We start from the raw sequence: 16,998 nt of genomic DNA, 5'->3' as shown, positions 1-16,998 counted from the left end.
GTGCAGCAGTAGTTCTTGATCAGGGCTGTCCGGTGTCTCTGCAGGTCTTTATTCCAGCTCGGCTCTTAACGAGAGCTGGTTATGGGCTTTACTGGACCGGACCAGCCCCTGTGTGAGGGGGCTGGCCTGTTCGCCTGGTGTGACCCATCCCGACAGTCAGCAGCTTGGAAAACCAGACACGGATTCGAGTCCCTTCGGGCGCGAGCCTGTCGACTCCGCACCCTGTTGGTTTCGGGCCCGGGGCCGAGGCGACTCACCCGCGGTATCTGACGGCAGGGTACTCCTTCAGTGTGGCGCACAGCGTGGCGATCTGCTCTGCCAGCCTCTCCATCACCGGGTTCTTCAGCTGGGTCTTGTGGGGACTGTAGAAGCTCTGGAAAGCATCTGGGTTGTCCAGAGAGTACGCCTGGGCACGGGGGAGAGGTGGGGAGAGACTCGGTCAGTCAACCAGCCTGCCGGTTCTGCTAGAAGCCAGCAGCCATTTCACCCTGCAGCTCCCAGCAGGCAGCCCCACTGGAGCTCGGCAGGTGTGAGCCGGGCCAGTACCTGGATGGGAGACTCCTGGGAAAGCTAAGGAATGCTGCTGGAAGAGGTGTAAGTGGGGCCAGCAGGGGGCAGTCTGTGTGGGTCCTAATCCTCTAGTATAGTGATGGGGACTTGGCATCCTGGCCAAATTTCCCCCCTGGCCTTTACCAATAATGACCTCCTTATAATCCCTGTCTCTGAACTAGCTTCATCACTCTGCTCTCCTCCCCACTGAGGAGTTGGAAAGGGTCTGTACAGTATGTGTGTGTGTGCTTGTTTTTGTGCATAGGTGTGCCCATACAGTATGCATGTAGTGTTTGAGCTTGTAGATTCGTATATAAACTTTCATGCACGATATTTGCTGCCTCCTCTTTATCAGCACCAACCAGACTAATGCGGAATTTACCACAACTGCTCTGCTGGGTGCAGAGGGCAGTAGTTATCCTAGCACACTTGTCCCACTCCCTGCATTCATTGTACTGGATCTGCAACTCCTTTAAAAAGCCCAGAAGTCTACAGGAACCCACCAAGTTCAGTAAAGCGGATATACGTCTCTGGGAGGACTTTGGGACAGAGATTTTCACTGATACTAGCACTGGAAAGCTTTCTCTCTCTACCCACCCAAGTCCATCTGTTCTGAGTCATGTGACCGTGCTGATGTCACCCAATCTGTCTCCTCTCGGATGTCTGATTGGCTGCTGGGCTCTATATACATGCCGGCTGTCCAATAGCAGGCAGGATTAGGGGGATGTGGCTGAGGCAGCGGCTGCATCACCATCAGCCCTAGAGCAGCTCTGGCTCTGGTGCACTAATCGCAGCTGACAGGAGAGGGGGATTGTGGGCCGGGCTGCCCTGAGACACAGCCCTCAGCTCAGCCCCTCTGGAAGGTTCTGTCAGTAAACAGAGCGCCACTGCACTCAGCTCTGAGCTGCTGTCTCTCTCAACCTCTCAGGCTGGGCTCTGAATGGAGTTCCCCAGCTTTCTCTTTCTCCTCTCCCTGCCCTTGTGTCCCCGTCTCTCCCACCCTGTCCTTCTCTCCCTGCTCTCTGAATCCCCACAGAAAGCGTCTCAGCTGCCATCTGCAGTGGTGTTCAAATGTATCCCTAGCCTCTTCAAACGCTGTCGCATTATCCTGATATTGCCTTTTGTTCCAATACAGAAGCCACTCGAATAATTGCGATGCGATAATGCAGGCGAAATGTCCACAGAGGAGATCTGGAAATCGGATAGGCAGCAGAGGTGCTTGTCTGCATGCCGGCGGCTTTCGCAGCCCTGTGTCAACATTGCGTTTATATTGTGCAGGCTGTGCCTGGCCCACTGCTGATGCATGACGTCTAGTGGAGCTCAGAAACGTCCTAGCCTGCAGAGTTTAACCCCTGAGCGACCTCATTATCTCGGGTTTGGCCTTTTCATGTTTAATGACGGGTCAGAAGGAGCGTACAAGCTGAAATGGAGATGAGGGAGCTGAGCGATGGGGAGTCTGATCGCTGTCTGTGAGCCCTGCTCCCCCCGGTGGGACTAAAGGAGGCTGTTCACTCCGTCTCGCTCATTAGAGGGCTAGTTGCTAATTGATCTAGGGATCCCATTAAGATGGGTCTTGAAGGATGTCATGATGTCGGCTTCAACAGCATGGCTGGGAGGCTTGTTCCACACTCCCACAACCCGTTGTGTAAAGAAGACCCCCCCCCCCCCCCCTTCAGTATTAAAAGGACTTGGCATTACTACCTTTCTGCTCATGTGCTCTTGTTTTCCACTGTCGATTCTGGGGAAAACTCCCAGAGGGTTGACTTTGATCACTTGAATGAGGTCCCGTCAAAGTCTTCTGTGTTTGTGATCATTTGAGATTCAGTGCCTTTAGCCTGTGTTGTTCAGTGTACAGCAGATGGCTAGTGTTCGGAGCAGTAGTGTTGAACCTGTCGCTGTAGGACACTCCTGTAAGGCCAGGGTTTAATCTTGCTGCTCTTTAAGACCGTTCTATCGCAGCACTGTCCCCCAAGCAGCTCACGGCGACGTACCTGCGACTCGTAGGGCAGGAAAGCAATGTTGATCTCCGTCAGGGTCTTGATCGTTTTCGATGCCCGGGATTTCACCAGCTCGTTGAACAAGGGGTCCGGGCAGGCTGTGGGCACACAGGGTACAGGGTGAGCTCTGATGCCCGGAGAACAGAGGCATCTCTGCAGGACGCGAGACCAGCGCTGTAGCACAAGGGTTCCCACGCCTGCTGAACCCCTTAACTAGCAGAATCAATTTGATCTGATCTTTACCGCGGGGGGGGGCGGGCCGGATCGGTCCGGTCCTTTCTGAACTGCGGGTTTGAACGCGAAGGGGAACGGGGGTGGGGCCTGAGCACGGCGCAGTCAGTACTCACAGTCGGTGAAGAAGACGTGGGCGGCTTTGTACTTGGTCGAGTGCGGGTCTTTGAAGTCGCCGATGAGCGTGTGCACTGACTGCAGAGGGAGGAAGAGGAGGAGGAGGGGTGAGCTGGGGGAGGAAGAGGGGGGCCCCCCTCTGCCTCGCACACGTGCACACACACACACACGCGCTGGTTCCCTGTCCCTGTGCACCGCTGGGACACTCCCAGGGCTCCAGCCACCCCTCTCCAGCGTCTGTCCCAGGCCTGCACGTCTGCCCTCACTGCTCTGCTCTGCTTTCACCACGGTGCACCACAGCCCCCCCCTGCACACCGGGCCAGTGAGCGGGGAACCCTCTCTGGGTAAGTCCCCCTGTGGGGTTCAGCTGTTCTGCAGGTTTGCAGGGCACGAAGCGGCTGTCACAATGCAGTAAGAGCACAGCATACTTGTAATTGAAAGGCTCCCATCTCAGATTGCATTGCACAGTGCTGTTGTCACAGCAAAAGCGCCTGATTTGTCCATGGAGTTTGTCTGGCTTTGCCCTGTGTTAAGCTCTACTACTACTACACAACTGGTGGAAAAACGTTTTTTTATGAGGACTGTCCTGCTGCGCACCTCGGCTCGGGCCGTGTTTCTGCGTGGCCTGAGTCTGGACCCCTAAGCCCCTCTGTCGGCCTGATGGGGGGGGTCAGTCCCCCAGGGATTAGTGACCATCAAGCCAGCCCCGCAGGGGGTCTGGCCAGCGCTGGTCAGAAGGTTCTAGCCTTCGTCACGCCCTCCAGGCAGCGAGCAGCCGGCCCCCTCTGTCCGTGCAGAGCCCTTGCTGGGGTTCTGTCTGATGCGCGGAATGGGGTTCCTGCTGGACGCCCGTGTCCTCGTGATTCTGCTGTACGTGAGCAGGCGTGAGCTCATGAGCCGACGGCAGACACGCCTGAGCAGGGGGGGGACACTGCTGCCCCCCCATCCCAGTGTCCGTCCTGCACGGGCCCCTCCCACCCAGCCCAGCCGCCCTCGTTCCCGGGGGCCGGCGCAGGACGGTGCCCCAGTCCTCGAGACGGGGCGCCGGGGGTCCTTACCTTCTCCGAGGGGGTGATCAGATAGACCGCCTCCAAGCTGGGAAGGGGTTCCCGGCGCTTGTTGATGTCCTCAACAACTGGCATGGAGAAAAGAGGGGAGAGAGAGAGGGAAGGAAAGGACAGACAATTCTCTGTTAGTCGGAAAAATGAGAAAGCCTTAGGACTTCATCGGTTCCTCGACTGAAGAATGTCTGCAAGCCTGCTGTGGCTCGGATCACAAGGAGGGCAGCAATGGTGACGCTGTTGTCACGTGTCCAGTTACACTGCTTTCGCTTTGGGAGCAAGAGCGCCTCCTACTGGTCCATTAGCACCACTTACAAGAGCAGCCCTTTGAGGTCCACCCCCCCCATCCCAGTACCGGCCTAGCTCGGCCTTGCTGAACTTCTGAGATCTGACAAGATCAGGCCCCAGGGCGGTAACGTTAAAAAAACATCGTTATAAAGGACAAAAACAGACTATCTGTCACCCCATTTTGGCTTAAAAACAGAAATGTGCTCTTCATTAAACCTTCAACAGAGCAAGCAGGCGCTCAGTTGATCCTCTGACTGGACTCCCTGACTTGATTCCCTGCATGTGGAGTAAACAGCACTGAGCTCCTCAATTGCTCTAATGAGTTTTGCTTTGTTCCTCTCTGTGCAAATGCTGCTGCACTCCAGTGTTCAGGGTGAATCAGAACATCTTACTGTTCTCCTACTGTGGCTTTGGGTGTAAGATCTGTGCAGTCTCACAGGCTGCACGCGGGTGGGTGGCTACTGTGGCTCCTGGCTATGTAGTGGGCTGGCCTGGCCAGGGGGTTCGGACAGTGGACTCACTGGTGATCCCTTCTGTCATGATGTCCGTCATCTTGCAGCAGGAGGACAGCATCCTCATGCTGAGCTGATCCACCACCAGCACCTGGAAGTACAACAATCCCGGATCATTCCTGAGGGATGTCATATCGTGGGCGAACTGATATTTTGGAAAAATACCCAGGCACGGCAAAATCCACTGGCAGGAAGATTCAGACAGTTGACCTTGTGTTTTGGACAACAGTCTGGCCGTATCCCAGGGGTGAAGCAGGTGTGTCGCGGATTTTGCTAGGGGATCCCGTCTTCGAAACCCCATTTGTTTTTCCAGAAATTGACTTTACTGTGGTTTGGAAACGGCATCTCCTCATACAACACTTGGATCAGGAGAAAGCTATACCTTGGCCGTGAGAAAAAGCTAATGCAATTTGGATGAATTTTAAATATTTTTAAAACGATACACAGTGACGACTCTGTGATTCCCCGTGACGACACCATGCTGCACCACGGCAACAGTACAAATCGCCGTGACGACACCGTGCTGCACCAGGACAACAGTACAAATCACCGTGTCGACACCGTGCTGCACCGTGCCGCTGTTTCGATTCACCGTGACGAAGCAACGATTCTCCTTGATTTACTGCACGACGTTGATGAATCAAAGTCGGGGTCATGACGCGCGCCCAGGACAGCCAATCGGAAAGAAGGGAAAATCCCGGCAGCTTTCGGGCCGTGCGCTGTGACGGGGGACAGAGGGACAGGGGCCCGCTGACCAGACCACTCACCTTCCACTCGCTCTTCTTCTTCACCTTCTTGATCACGTCGTTCATGATCTCTGCGGAGACACAAGGACAGGCGGCGTGCCGTCAGGAGCTGAGCCGGTGTCCAGACGCACGCCACGCCATGCCACGCACGCCACACACGTGTCTCTACACAGCCACATCACACGCCTCCATAAACACACATGCAAGAGACTGTTCCCCGTCTAATTTGAAAGGAATCTGTCTTTTTTCGTCCGTCTCCAGTTCCAACTGGGAGAGTTTTCTGGACAGGGGACGTGGGGAAGCCTAGTGCCCTGCCATTCCCTGCAGCACCTGCAGAAACTGGGGCAAGGGGGTGCACAGTGCCTCAGGTGCCAGGGTTAGTACACCCTGAAGCGTGCCATCACAGGGACACGCGGACAGTATTCAAGTTTCACCTCCTTCTATGTGGACTAAGACCATTCCCTCCTGCAATGAGCAGCTGTTAGGCTAAACGTATCCATACGCGATCTCTCTTCTGAGCCTGTTGAACACCCATTGGCTCCACCATAGCGGCGCTGGTGAATGAGCTACTGTACAGTCCTGATTTTAATGGACTTCACCCAGCCCGATGAGAAGGCTTCGATTGTAGTTCTCCCCCCTCCCCCGCCTGTATAAAAATGTGTGTGTCCACGGGTTCTAGCCCCACTGCCGGTTGTGTCTAGTGCATCTCTTCGCACCACGCAGCTATATTTGGACCAGCCACGAGGCCAGTCTCATGCCGATGAGTTGTTCCTGGACAGCAGCCATCTCGGGAATCTCTCAGGGATTTCAGGGCGTTCCTCAGACACTGTCTCCCCCTCTCCGGTCCTGTGGAGTGACAACTCCAGCCAGCACCCCCCTGCATTCATCCCACCCCCCTGGGCTACCTCTCCCCCCCCCCACTACCGGACATAACCAAGGCTGTCTGTGGTGGGGCGGCCACAAATGTCCCTATTGCACTGAGACCACCCTGCACCCTCACAAGCCTCTGGCTCCCAGACAGGTGCCGCTGTTAGGAACAAGAGCCCTCACTCATGGGAAAAGAACATCCCAAAGTGCTTTACCCTAAAGGAGAACCAGCTCAGGAAGTCCAGAGCAAAACCAGGCACCACTCAACTCAAGACACTGTGGGGAAAAATCGCTGTAGAAGCTGGAATTTAAGGCCCGGATGGATTGGCTGTGATTTGGCTTTTTCAGAGGGACGGGAAAGCCATGGGCTAACACAACTGGCCCCGGACAGATCTGGTCCCGTCACGGCTCGGCGCTCTTCCGGAGAGCCTTGACGGACCGGACCGATCAACAGCCCGGTCAGAGCACAGACTGGACCCTTCTACAGCAGCGCCCCTCACTCCCGGTCCTGGCCTGAAGCAGTGAGTCGTATGAACGAGAGAGCAACCGATTCAGAATAAGTTGTCGTGAAGCCCAGGGGGGGCGTGGACACCAGCAGGCACGGCGTCCCGCCAGGACCAGGAGCGGATATCTGGTTTGAATCGGTGGATGATGCCAAGACACCTAGAAATCCTGCCGGACTGTAGAGTCGGCGTTTCCCACATGTGGTGCAAGAAGCCGATTCGTGGAGCCCTGTCAATACCCCCCACCCCCAGCTCCGTGCAGGACAGGACAGAGACAGGCATCCCGGAAGAGAGGACAGTAAAGCAGATTGCAGCTGGTGTTGAGGGAGCCTGGTTGTCAGTGGGCAGGAGCGTATGGCTCCTGATCTCCATCTGTCAGAGCTGTGTTGCGCCGGCTTGTTGTGCCAGCATTTTGGTGTTGTTTCCTTCAATGAATCCACATTACGCGAATGATCCGCGGGAATATTATTTAATATCCGATAAGCAGTTAATTCGGAGTTAATCCTCGGCTCCGGGGAACGTGAGAGGGCCGTCCAGATGGGCTCTCTCCTCCCTGCCACTACGGCTGGACGCCGAAGTCTTCAGGGACCAGCTGACCGCAGCCACTGAGAGCTTGATTTATCGATCTGAACTGCCTTTTCATCTCCTTTCCCCCCCCCCCGACGACATTTTGAAGACTTACAGATTACCGTTGACGTGTTGGGGTCCCCAAAAAGGGGCAACTGATCTGCGCTTTGAATGAACAGGTGAAAAGATCAGTGGAGCCACGCGTGCCGAGTTAGGGAATTCAGTGCAGCACAGCTCGGCCATGATTACATTCATTGCTTTGATTAATCCACATCAGTTTCTGCAGCCGTGACTCAGATTTGACATTTCTGCTTGATCACGCTCACACTGAGTAACGGAGACAGACGGGAAGGATTCAGGGAATCTAGTCAGCAGACACAGAAATAAAAAGAAGAATGACGCTCTGTCTTGCCTGATGCATAGTGATTGCGCTATTAAGATTACGACAGATCAGTGTACTTCTGCGGTCTTGCGCATGCTTTCTTCTGGAGGAAGAGACACCTGGCTTTGCTTACACCGATTCAAAGAAGAAACCGCCCAGTTTTGTAGCTAAGCAAGTCACCCAGTCCAGCAACTTGCTAATGAACTCAATTGCTTTCAGGGCAGAACGAAGACTGAGATCAGGTTTGAAAGAACCTTCTCGCGCCTGGAGACATTCGGTGAGGATTAAAAAAAAAAGTAACGCCACATTTCCTCCTCTGAATTCTCTCCTGGTCTCCGTGGGCCACGGTCCACCAGCTCTTAAGAGTATCATAGAATCCTCAATGAGAGAAACTGTAGAAATACAGAATAATTAAGTGAGCAGCGGATTCAAATCAGGTCTGTGTGTGTCCAGGACAGAAAAATAAAAACCTAGGAAACACAGCAGCTGGGGGAACAGACGCAGGGAATTGAGGAAGAACCACAAAGAATACGGCATGCAGATTTAAGTGTATTCATTACAACTCATCGGTCTTTTATCCTGGCGTCTTTTTAAAAGCGTTATCAGTAGCAGTGGGGTGAAATCCGTCAGCCCTCGGGCCCGTACAGAGGAGCCAAGCGTCACCAGAAGATCGATCTTGAATGCTCGGGAGATGTAATTCAGTCGCGTGTGCGTGTCAGCAGTCAGCTGTGCTCAAGGTTGTGTGTAGGTGAGGTGATTTATTGCTGCGATTCGGGGACAGCAGGAGGGGAACGTGAGCCCTGGATCTGTGATCTCCCGTTTCAAATTTCGGCTCTTTCTCTCACCTGCGTATTGCGTGCAAAAGCGAGGAGTTATTTTTTTAAGCAAAAGGAAAAAAAAAGCAAAGACAAAAAGCAGCAAAGAGGTTTTGTGGGTTACGATTCACCATTGGATGCCAAGTTTATTTTTTTAAGGGAAAAAGACACCCAACCCCAACACTTGTGCAGCGCTGTTATGAGGGCAAACCTGGCCAAGTCTCTGAACGGACTGGCAGAGTGGCTGGTGACTCTTGACGTCATCTCAAGTGGACCCAACCCTAAAGGGGACAGACTGGGCCCACTACTCCAGAGCTCTATGGTTCCGATTTAAGCTATGTGAGCTTGCTTTGGTACCAGTGTCATTTCAGGCCCAGAACTGGAGGCACTTATTTACCCAAAGGGTGGTAGGAGTCTGGAACAAGTACCCCAGCAATGTGATCCTGGGATCAATAAGCTACTAACTACCAGATGGCCTTCTCTCACGTATGGGCTCTCCTCAGAGTGGTGTTTAAGAGCCCTTGGGTCTGTTCTCTCCTTTGCTGGCGTGCGCCTGGTTGATTAAATCTGTTACAATAATTATTATTTCCTATTAATTATTATTATTATTATTTTAAAAAAAAAAGCAGGTACCAAAACCGAGGGCAGAACCAGCTGCCTCTCCACACTTATCTGTATTTAACCTTCACTATAGAGGGCTGCTGAACAAATATTCCCTGTAGTGCAATTTCCTGTTCGACATGCAGAGCAGGACAGAAAGAGTTAGCTCCGAGATGCGAGGCCCCAAGTCATCCCCTTCTTTCTCCAGCTGCCACTCCAGGAAATTACCATAACCCATAGCAACTCAGATCATTCTCACATAGCACAGACCCTGCCTTTAAAGCACGAGCACAGGAGAATGACTTGCAAAAGTTCTACAACACGAATCTTACTGACTGTAGTATACAAGTAGCAATGACAGAGCGGTATGCGAGAATCGGGCTGCCCCCGCGATCCTCGAGCGCTAAAATCCGGCCGGGAGCTGATCCTTAATTGCTTAATTGACCCTGCTCCTGAATCAATGAAGTCATGAGGGATGTCTTGGTGAGAGGGAGCCTCATGGTTTGAAGAGGGGCGCCAGTCTGGGGAGATGAGAGAGAAGGGGGGGGGGGGGGAAGTGTCACGATTGTAGCCCACCCTCCTTAAGGGCTCTCCGGCTCTTTTCACTTTGAACTTAATTCTGTGCACCTGCCCCTTGTTCCAGCCTCCTCCCCGTTCCCCTTAAAAGCCAGACACTCGGTCAATTCCGGGCTCTACATCTGATTTCTGCATCGTGCGAGCTTGGGCCCTGGATCCGTCTGGATCCCTCTGGATCCATTATGTTTTTAACTCTCTGCTCCTGTTCCCGTTCCCCCCCGCCGGTTCCGGCCCGGCACCTGTTTTTAATCGCTTGTTTTGGATGGATCACCCGGCCATGGACTTTTGCTATCGTTCGGATTCCCCTTTGGACTTTTTCTAGGATTGTTTGCCTCGGCCACACCTCCCCGGATCACTGGCACTGCGTGGACACGCCCCCCTGTTTTCATCCCCGTATTCCTGCATGACTTTTTCCCCCCAGTGTTTCCTCACTTCTTCGGATTGTGTCGTCTGCATAGGGTCCGGAAAGAAGTGTTCGCTACCGGAAGGGGATTATGTCTAAATGTATCAAAACTCTTCGAACGGGGTGAATGCAAGAGGCCCCGGCAATCTCGAGTCTAATCTCCGCAAATCCTCTTACGTCTCGGGCCGAGCTATTTCTGTGACGGAGCGCGGGGGGCCGCCGTGAGCCGAACACACTCCCTGCCAGGGGGGGCCAGGAGATGCGGGCGCCGTGGAAGACAGGGGGGCCCTCGGGGTCCGGTCCCCCGCCGGAACCGAAAGCACGCTTCAGCTGTGCCCGCCTGAGCCGTTTTCCCCACCGCAGGGCAGGACAAAAGCCAAGGAGGTCACCAGGAGAGCGGGCAGTCGGTCTCGACATGGATCGTGTCCCTGCAGAGCAGGGGGTCTGTTCCTAGACCTGAGCCACCACCGCAGATGGGCCTGGGGGGGGGTCCACTCCGGTCTCGGTCCGGATCTCCGCAGGGGAGTGACATCACTGCGCCCCAAGCCCCAGGGGGTCCCCGGTCCCAGTCCCGCAGGGCCAGAGCCAATCGGCTCGGCTGGACCATCTCACTCAATCGCTTCTCCCGGCTGCTCGAGCGCTGGGGCTTCAGGCGGACCTGGAACAGCTGCAGGCCCACAGACGGGGGAGCCCCGCTGCACCCCAAGAGCAGCAGCCGGTCCGCACTCTGTCCCGGCACTACGAGAGGGATGCTGGCTCTTACTGAAGGCTGTCGGGGCTTGGAGACAGAGGCCTCTACCTCTTTCGGCGCCTGTCGGACAGCCTGGCTCCTTCATTTGGGGGAACTGACCTCGGGGGGGGAAACTGGATTTTGGAAGAGCATTTCGCCCGGAGCCGCATGGATGTACACGCTAAACAACAACACGATCACGTCAAGCAAACTGACCAGCAACACTCTTCCTCCGATGTATTTCTGAGATCTCTATCCAATTACCAGCACAGGATTAGCCTCCATTCAAATTGCATATAGAGTCAGCAGCAGGAACAGAAAAGCCTCTTTGGAAAGGCGTGACAGGCCCCCTGTGGGGCAGGTTCACTGGCATAGTCCCTCACCATTATGGGGGGGTTCAGAATTCATCAGGAGTTTCTCTTGGATAGCCCTTTTTCAGACATGTGTGTGCTTCCACGAAAACAAATCCCTTCCCCACTGATCCTTGCACAAGATGCACTTCCCACTTACAAGTGTTCAGAGTAGGAGGAATATACCACCTCTCCAAGCACGGGGGGGGGGGGGGGGGAGTAGTGGAACAGTCCCGAGTCACAGGCTGCGGACAGGAGGTCTCCTTTCAGTCAGTCCTACAGAAACGGCACCCAGGGTAGAAGTCAAGGCCTGCAAGGGCAGCAGCCCGGGCAGGCTGCTAAGATTCCCCCTGCAGAGCTGCTAGATCCATTCCAGGTTTTCCCCCTTGCCACATCGCACAAAGCACATCGGAGAAGCAGAACCACAGTTAAATGCCATTGTAGTTGCACATTGTAGATTACGTGTAAAACAGGGTAACGAGGTGTAAACGCACAGCACCTATTATCAGCTTTTGTAATGAACCTTGGGGCTTACATCTAACTGCTGTACAACAGGAGTCTTCATGAATTCCTTGCAACGCTTTTTCAGATGGGTTTACTCTTTGATCGAAATGCTTACTGAATTAGTCCCAATAACAAGCCTTTCTCGGGTCTTAGCAAGCAGTTGCTCATTAAAAGATTCCTAAAAGCTCTGCAGGACTCCAACCCGTGCTTGAACTGGGTTTGTTTGTCTCCGGTACCGAAGGGAGGTGTCAAACCCCTTACTGTGCATTGCAGAATACTCCGTACAAAACCCCTCTCGGTCCGTGAGCAAATTCTCAGCGTCGGGCATCACCTGGCTCCCAGACGTGCAAGTAAGTGGAGGAATTACTTGATGAGTTTCTCTTTTGCGTTATTATACTTGAGGGAAATGACCAGGGTGTGTTCTGAAACATGTTCAACTCCAGATTGAAAATGGCTTTCCCTTCCGGCAGGCCAATGGGAACGTCCAAAAGTGTCCGTCTTCACCCACGATCCGCACGGACATCCGCTTCTGTTCTGTGACCGCGGTGTGGAGATCTGGCTGCCTAACCGCAGCACGGTGCTGGGATTCTTATTAATTCGATAAGTCCGCTCTAGATCTATCAGAGATTTCGGGAAATGGTGGAAAGATATTAGAAAAGCCGAGGCGGAGCTGGAATTCTGCAAGGGCTCGAGTCTTCAGGACCAGGGGCCGAATCACAGCCGGGACCTTTTTTGGGAATGTTTTACAGGACATTTGACGTGAAAATTCTTTTAAGATCACCTTTCCAGTCTTCAACCTCAAACTTGACTTAATGTGGGATAGGATAAGATCACTTTATCGGCCCTATACAACTTCTTGCATTAGGAATTTGTCTTTTGGCAGACCCCAGCTTGCTCTCCCTGAGACACACAGACAGGGAGAGAGAAGCTGGGGGTCAGAGCGCAGGGTCAGCCATTTATCAAAGCCCCTGGAGCAGTTGGGGTGAAGGGCCTGGCTCAGGGGCCCAACGGAGTAGGATTCCTCTGCTAGGCCGCAGGATTTGAACCGGCAACCTTCCAGCCACAGGCGCAGATCAGAGTTTGGGCCCAGGGCAGGCCTTGAGCCATAGCTGTGGCAGAGGATGAGTGTGGAACGTCAGTGGGCGAGTGGGAGCTGTAGATGTTGGGACACCGAGACGGTGGATGTGAACTGATGACTCGGTGAGGAACTAGACCCCACACACACACACCAACCCCTCATCACAGGACACTCTTATCGGTTGGGCAGCTGGGGGGGGGTCAAAGGTCACTCAGAAGTGTGGCTGCAGCAGAAACTGTTCCGGGTTCATCCCCAGGAAGAGCTGCAGGGAGAGGGCAGCTTCCCGTCTCCCAGGTCCCTGGGGGGGGCAGGAGGCCATCTGTCACACTGCTGTCAGTTTCGTAATGTAGTCATGGTATGTCGTCAACATCGTAAAGACTCAGAGCGTCTGGGGGGCTATTTCGCACTGAGCTACGTGGGTACAGGTAGCTCCTGTGAGCCACAATGACTGGCTATAATTAGCGTGCAAAAGGAAGGTGTGTTCTTAAGAAGAACAATGATCTTTGCCATCTTCCGTCTTCCCTGTCCTGAAGGGACTGTACTCCGATCCCGGTGCGGGATCCTTGTGTGATGATGAGGATGGGACATTCCGAAGTTACCAAAAAAATCCAGCCAGGAGGTTTAATAAGCCTGAGCCCCTCTGTAAGTGAATATAGAGTACTGCGATCCCACTCAAAGGAACACCTGCTGCATGACATCATAATGCAATTACTACCAACCCCCCCCCCCCCCCCCCCCCCCGACACGCCCCCTGAGGTACACTGCATCCTGGGAAATGTAGTATTTTTTTGCCTCAGCTATTTAAATAGTGAGAAGTAACCTTAACCCGCACCAATACTTATAAGCGTGCTTTCTTAATATGACTGACAGTAAGAAAACCTCCCTTCATTTATTCATTTTCCTTTCAAGAGGGAATTTAAAATTTAGACCGTTTCGGTATGAGATCTGTGGAACCCAGCTCTTTATCAGAACCTTAAACATATATCCTGTGCCAATGGAACTGAATTTCAAGAGCAAACACTTACCAACTTGATTAGTTCTGGCAAGAAGCAGTCTACAGAATAAAAAAATACACAGAGCACCAGAATACCGCGTATGAATTTACTGTTTGTAAATGTTAGCCAGTTACCAAGCTGGGCACTGTACTACCTTAAATGATTAAAAAGCGACTTGTGATGTTATTGTGCTGTAAAAACGCCACAGGCAGCTTTCATTATATGAAACCCTTCTGCTGTGTTTGAACAAAGACGACCAGCTGAGGTTGGGGCTGACAGCGAAACCAGATTATTCGGAAGGCCCGCCCGCAGGAGAGCAGACGGTGTAGAGTCCAGGTGTCGCCCACAGAAACACGCAGCCCCCATGCGCGACCCCGCTACCTCTGGAGCACAAGAGCACATCGGTCAGCCCGGAGCGCGCACACGTCAATCGCGTGACTCCTAGCCCCACGGAGCGTGGAAACCAATCTGGATCTGTACTCCTAGAGCACTCGGGCCGGCGTCTAGAGAGTCTACAGGCTACTGCTGAATGATCTCTTGGAAAAAAATCGTTTTTATTTTTTTCGTTTTCTACAATCACGTTTAATAATCACATTTTGATGCGCAAGTGCGCAGTTTGGAGTGTTTTTTTTTTTAAAGCGGCCCTGCTCAGCAAAGGAACCAGTAATAGGTTTATTCCCTGCTGACCAGAGACGGCGTGTGTCCGGCAATTATTTCTTTATTAGCCCTGACGATACAGGACGCCGATGTCGCCTCCACCGTTTGCCTGGCGGGGAGTGTGAAGCGGCACCGCCAGTTCAGGAGGGCTGTGTGGTGTAGCAGAGCCGCTCAGCAGAACCCGTCCGGCACCGGCGCTAGAGAGCATCTGTGCGGCGCGGGAGGGCGAGGCCATAACACTGCGATTGTATCGGCGCGGCTTCAGTCATTAATGCTGATCCTGTTTCACATCATCTTCTTGCTTTTTTTGGGGAGGAGGAGGAGGAGGGAGGAAGTGAAATGGTATTGTGGTTTATTTCTCACACCAGCGTTGAGGTTTTCAATGGCAATGCTGATCCGTGGCTGTGAACTGCGAGGTGCTGCCTTGCGGTGTCCTTCCCCTGTTATTCTGCTGCAAAATCTCCGTGGGCTGAGGGAGAACTACCCGCGCCAGCCCCCTTTCTCCACGCTGCGCCACCTCATTGATCCGCGGCCTGAGTCGGTCCCGCAACTCTGACCCCCCCACACACACACACTCCAGCGGCCCCAAGCTGGGAAAACGACACCCGCCACTGACGTCGAAGCCGCCTGCCCACAGCTGTCAGAACCGCACGCCCGAACCGAACCGAACCGAATCACCGTCCGCTCTCGTATTGCTTTGAACAGCAGGGAGGCTTAGTCTCAAAACGCGCTGGGAAGCAATGCACCTATAGCTCCGATTCACGGAATCTGCTCGGTATTTGAAACCAGTTTTGGAGATCGCCCGTTGTCCGCGCTGAGCTGTGCAATGCGTTGGAACAGGCTCGTCTTGTAATCCCTTGCTATAACGCAGAGTTATTATTAACCCTCGTGTTGATTTTTACAAGGTGATTGAATAGCGTAACACCGAGAAAAATGAGCGAGCGGAAAGGGCTGTCTGCGCGTCAGATGGCCAGGTTGTACGAGAGCGAACGTGCAGGGAGCTCTAATCCCCAGGGAGAGGACAGATAGCCTCGCCATTGATGGTTTTAATTCTCTCTGAAATGGACACGCTGATAAAAAAAAAGCAATTTCCCACGGCACAGTACAGTAGCACTGCGCCAGGGACGTTTTAAAGCAGCACTTTCCCTCGAAATAAACGCATCGCCACCCGAGAGGATGAGACGAGGCAGGTTTCACTCCTCAGACGAGTTTAGCGGCGGTTCCTCCGCTAAACCACAAATTCAGACCCCGGCACGAACGCCTGTTTTGGGTTGAGCCGGTGGAAGCCGCCGAGCCGCTTACGCGCGGATGGTCTTTGTCGTCGAGGGACGTCAGCGATCGTGGGATTATCAGCGACACCTGAACGACAGCCCATCGTTGGCACACACACACAAAAAAAAGAAAATACAATCGTACGTTGTCGATTGAACTTCAGTGGGCGAGGCTTCGCTACACCGGAGCTGGGGGAAATGATCGCCGCAGATATGTGTGCGTCCTTAAATGACGGGACCCGAGAGGTTTTACCGTTAAGCCGTACAATAAAAGACGACAACAGCGCCAGGAAAACCGCCAGGCGTGCGAATTAGAAACGACCCCCTTTGATTTACGCCGTCAAGACACACGAACGCCCTGCGCCGCATCGCCGCTCTTCTCCAAAGCCCATTTGAAAAGGATGGGCGGAGGTTTTTTTTTAATAACCCCCACCACCACCCCGGTCCAGTAACCAAGACGGAAAGGGAGAGAAGCAGCAATAAAATTAATACACCCCCCCAGACCCACGCCACAGCCCTCTTGCAGGGGAGAGACCAAAATGCGCACCGCAGCGACCAGGTCACGGGGACCTGCCGTGAGATTCCTGCCGGAGCCGCCGCCGCATCCCCGGCGACATCGCGTTCATCCCAGCCCGGGCCCCCCGCAAAACGCAAACCAGACAGATTCCCCTGCAATTGTGAACAATAATGACGGAAAAGGAAGCGCGCTTACTTTCGCCGACCACAGCCTTCAGTCCGATGGGTGCCATGACGGTTGTGGAGAGTATCTGCCTTGTGGTGCCTGTCGCTGCCGCTGTTCCTGCCTGCCCTCAGCCGGAGAGAGGATGTTCACCGCGCATCGCAGCTGACTGCGGGGATTTCAGTGGAGGCGCTACGTCACCGCGCCGCCGTCCAATCCCCCGCCTCGTCCCCCCCGTCCCCCCCCCCTCCCACGGCCGCGGCTGCTCCGCTCTGTACCGCAGCGGTGCGGGTCTGGGGCCGAGCAGAGCGCCCAGCCAACCGCTGGTCTCCTTATGTCCAGCCCGACGAGTTTACAGGTCACTTCTCGGACATCGCCGGGCCCACTGGCGACTCCGGGGCCGCTGGCTGTATCTTGGACTTTGAAGAACTTCCCTCTCCGGGGGGTTGAGCCCTGCAGGTTCGGCTGTAGACCGAGGAGCCTTCTGTGTGGAGTCTGTGTGTTCTCCCACTGCTCCTGC

The 16,998-nt window shown here is 54.0% G+C and overlaps 1 protein-coding gene across 2 annotated transcripts in view; it reads right to left on the bottom strand.

Annotated features, from left to right (window-relative positions):
* Positions 1 to 16,669, bottom strand: part of stxbp1a (syntaxin binding protein 1a) — a 30,470-nt gene extending 13,801 nt beyond the window's left edge. For both annotated transcript variants that reach the window (XM_088614857.1, XM_088614858.1), the window contains exons 1-7: positions 16,512 to 16,669; positions 5,523 to 5,572; positions 4,765 to 4,846; positions 3,953 to 4,029; positions 2,894 to 2,972; positions 2,541 to 2,644; positions 258 to 406 (exon numbers count right to left, since the gene is read on the bottom strand). In XM_088614857.1, coding sequence (XP_088470983.1) covers positions 258 to 406; positions 2,541 to 2,644; positions 2,894 to 2,972; positions 3,953 to 4,029; positions 4,765 to 4,846; positions 5,523 to 5,572; positions 16,512 to 16,548 — 578 coding nt within the window. In that variant the 5' untranslated portion in view covers positions 16,549 to 16,669. The remainder of the gene's footprint in view (positions 1 to 257; positions 407 to 2,540; positions 2,645 to 2,893; positions 2,973 to 3,952; positions 4,030 to 4,764; positions 4,847 to 5,522; positions 5,573 to 16,511) is intronic.
* Positions 16,670 to 16,998: the final 329 nt, after the last annotated feature.

Source organism: Lepisosteus platostomus, chromosome 21, assembly GCF_059453375.1.
Source record: "Lepisosteus platostomus isolate fLepPlt1 chromosome 21, fLepPlt1.hap1, whole genome shotgun sequence".
Classification (NCBI taxonomy): domain Eukaryota; kingdom Metazoa; phylum Chordata; class Actinopteri; order Semionotiformes; family Lepisosteidae; genus Lepisosteus; species Lepisosteus platostomus.
This window is presented reverse-complemented; position numbering and strand designations above follow the sequence as displayed.